Source organism: Cyprinodon variegatus, unplaced genomic scaffold (genome assembly GCF_000732505.1).
Source record: "Cyprinodon variegatus isolate N-32 unplaced genomic scaffold, C_variegatus-1.0 Scaffold330, whole genome shotgun sequence".
NCBI lineage: Eukaryota > Metazoa > Chordata > Actinopteri > Cyprinodontiformes > Cyprinodontidae > Cyprinodon > Cyprinodon variegatus.
In genome coordinates this window covers 734,699-737,832 of record NW_015150783.1, presented here as the reverse complement: position 1 = coordinate 737,832, position 3,134 = coordinate 734,699, and the positions used below count along the sequence as shown (strand labels likewise).

General features: G+C 42.6%; 1 protein-coding gene across 1 annotated transcript in view; it reads left to right on the top strand.

The window, feature by feature from the left end:
- Positions 1-3,134, top strand: part of stab1 (stabilin 1) — a 163,052-nt gene that overhangs the window by 47,591 nt on the left and 112,327 nt on the right. Inside the window, exons 24-26 of the mRNA XM_015385033.1 lie at positions 874-967; positions 1,177-1,335; positions 2,058-2,153. Coding sequence (XP_015240519.1) covers positions 874-967; positions 1,177-1,335; positions 2,058-2,153 — 349 coding nt within the window. The remainder of the gene's footprint in view (positions 1-873; positions 968-1,176; positions 1,336-2,057; positions 2,154-3,134) is intronic.

Genomic DNA, 3,134 nt, shown 5'->3' with positions numbered 1-3,134 from the left:
GCCACTTGCCCGAAGGTTTTTGGTGGCAGCAGAAACCTCTATCTTTCTTTTCTTCTTTTTCTAAATCCTTTTTTTGGGGGCCGGCGGCAAACGGCAGCTAGGTTAATACTGCGATCAAAGACATCTTTTTATGCAGACCAGGCGCCTCTGTGCGCCTGAGGGGAGCAGCTTTAACTGAGGCTTCGTAAAGCCCATGAAATTATGCTTGTGCATCTTTTCATGGGCATTATGCTGCTGTTATGTATAAGTTAGGCAGCCGCTGGAATAAGTTCTGGACTTGTTATGAATACTCTATGTATACGCCCAAAATTGAAAAAATCCATAGAAAGTTCAGCATATGCCGGCGTTTTAGAAGAATCTGGGACGTCAGGCATACGCTTTCTAAATCTGCAAGGAGTGACAGGGCCCTCAGCACCGTCAGTCTGTGCAGAAACCAGCCTGTGGCACTGGGTGTGCACCCCATTCCATTTAAGGTGTTTTTTTTTTTTTAAAAGACTTCGCCTGCAGGGTTTTTCTCTCTAGCTGCTGCTGATCAGCTACCGGTCTGTTTAAAGAAGCTCTCAGTAGGCGGGTGGGACGTCAGCACAAGGAGCGACTTCTGGAGTTTGCTGAGCAGAACCAGCTTCTCTGATCAGCTCAGAGAGCAGACAGCTGAGAACCCAAGTATAAGATTGAATGAGTAACTCCTGCACAGATCCTCCTTAACAAGCCCACACTATGTCCTCTCAGTTGTTTTTTTTAAATATAATTAACCAAGCGCCTTCCAAGCTCTGCACCATGTCCTATATTACGGTTGTTTGTTTTGTTTTATGGTGCGTTTCGTCTTTTTTTTTGTAGCCTCTGCTTACATTGTCCCTTTTTTTGTTTCACCAGCTGTTTGTGCAGGGATGGATACGAGGGCGATGGCCACTCCTGTTCTCCCATCAACCTCTGCCTAAAGAGCAACCGTGGCGGCTGCGACGCCAACGTAAGGCTGACAGCTTCCACCAGTCACCGTCCAGCCTTTATGTTAATCTTTAATGAACCTAAGATATTTTCTAAATTATTTTCATACAGTCGTGGGAAAACAACCGAACCCTAAGATAGCTGAGAAGTTGTTGAAATGTTTTTTTTCTGAATATCTTTACGTCATTGTACCCGACATCCTGAGTGCGTCTACATCTGCTCGCTTTGCAGGCAGAGTGTGTGTACGTGGGTCCGGGTAATGTGTCGTGCGTGTGCGCTGAGGGATGGACTGGGGACGGGAAAGTCTGCGTGGAGATCAACAACTGTCAGCTGGAAGGCCGAGGAGGCTGCAGCCCCAACGCCGACTGCAATCACATCGGACCAGGACAGGTCAGCTGAAGGCAGACCATTTGCTGTATTTAAACAAACCCTAAAATAACGCAGATTTACCATCAACAGAATTCCATTAGAAATTTTTGATTTATGTTTTTAAAGATATCAAAGCTTCAGTATTTTTAATAATCCCTCAAACACTGAGCTGGAAGTGTAAAGAAAAAACAGTCATTACTTCAAGCCTAAAAGCAGCTGCAGTGTCAGAGATTGTTGTTCTGGATCACGGTCCTGATTGGATGGGTGCAGAGAATTTAATCAAAGATGGAGATCTGGATCTGGAGCATAACAAACAGCAGGCATTTAGATCAGTAGTAACAGAGGTTATAGCTTACAGTTGAGCTTTATCTATTAACTGCATCATTCAGAAATAAATATGACTGAAAGAGTTTAAAGGCCTTCTGCACCTAATTCTCAGTCATTTGGGTCACGGCACCACAAAACGGATTTAAATCTGAGGAAACTGGACTTTCTTTTAGTTTTTCTGTGCCTATCAGGATGGTTATCATCAACTCTGGTGTGAACGGCAACAATTGACTGATTTCTGGATAGCTGTGGAAATGTTCTCAGGAAAACTGACTGAAAGTCTAGTCCTCTTGGATTTAAACCAAATGTGCTATTATGAACCATAACAACAACCCTTAATAAATATTCTTTAATGTTCTTTAATCTTCCTGCAGTTTCCTGTAATTTTAAGTGAACCTCTGTGTGTCTGTTTGCAGAGCGAGTGTGTTTGTAAAACTGGTTATATGGGAGATGGCAAGGTGTGCGACCTTATCAACCCCTGTCAGAAAAACAATGGAGGCTGCCATGAGTTGGTACTCACACACACAACACACACACACACACACCCACACACACACGAAAGTTAGTATTTCAATCCATATAAGCATTTTACATTGACTGACTTTTATTGTTGATTGATTTATCAATAAAAAATTTAAGTATGTGTATGTATGCCCTACCCAGACATTACCAATATATTCCTAAACCAAATCTTAACCTAAATGTAATTCACACCTCACCTTTAATCCGATCCCTAGCATCGAACATGGTGGTCCACCATATTAAAACCAGACTTTGGTTCCTGTAAAGCATGTTGGTTTTCTAAAGGCTACCAGATATGAAACATCCTAAATAGGTGATAATAGCCCCATTTACACCATCTTCTGAAACTGATCCTTGCCGAGTTCGGACCGAGTTTGGATCAGTTAACCGTGCTGAGTTTGGTTCCTTACAACTCGGTTCCTTACGACATCACACTAGCACGGTTCCTCGCCCCCTAGTGACGATCTATGGTAGTACTGCTCGCAAGGATTCTCTAGACTACTTTAGAGCCATGAAGTTGGTTTCTTGTATAATATTCAACTGTTGTTGTTGGTGGCATTGGATTGAAAACATTGAATTTTTGCTGCTCGACGTGCCGCATCAACCAATTAGAGAAACTGATCTGGGAGCTGGCAGGGAGACAGACGTAGCGCTGCTAATGCAGAGCGCTATGATCACTCCACTGAAACAGTTTATTAACGCCTAAGATAACTTAAAATATGGAAACCTGCTGGCAAAATATGGTCGCTGTTATTATTCTGGTGCCTGCAGTTTGGATTTCGTACGTGAAAACCGCTAACATCTTATCAGGTCTAAGCACCTAAAACTTGTGTGTGATTTTTTTTTGAACTGATACTGAATGGTGTCATTAGGACGATAGAAAAGACTTCAGGACCTGCAGGTTCCAGCTATATGTGACAATAATCATTGTTATTTGTTAGATTAGAAAACACCTGATTCTTTGTGGGTCA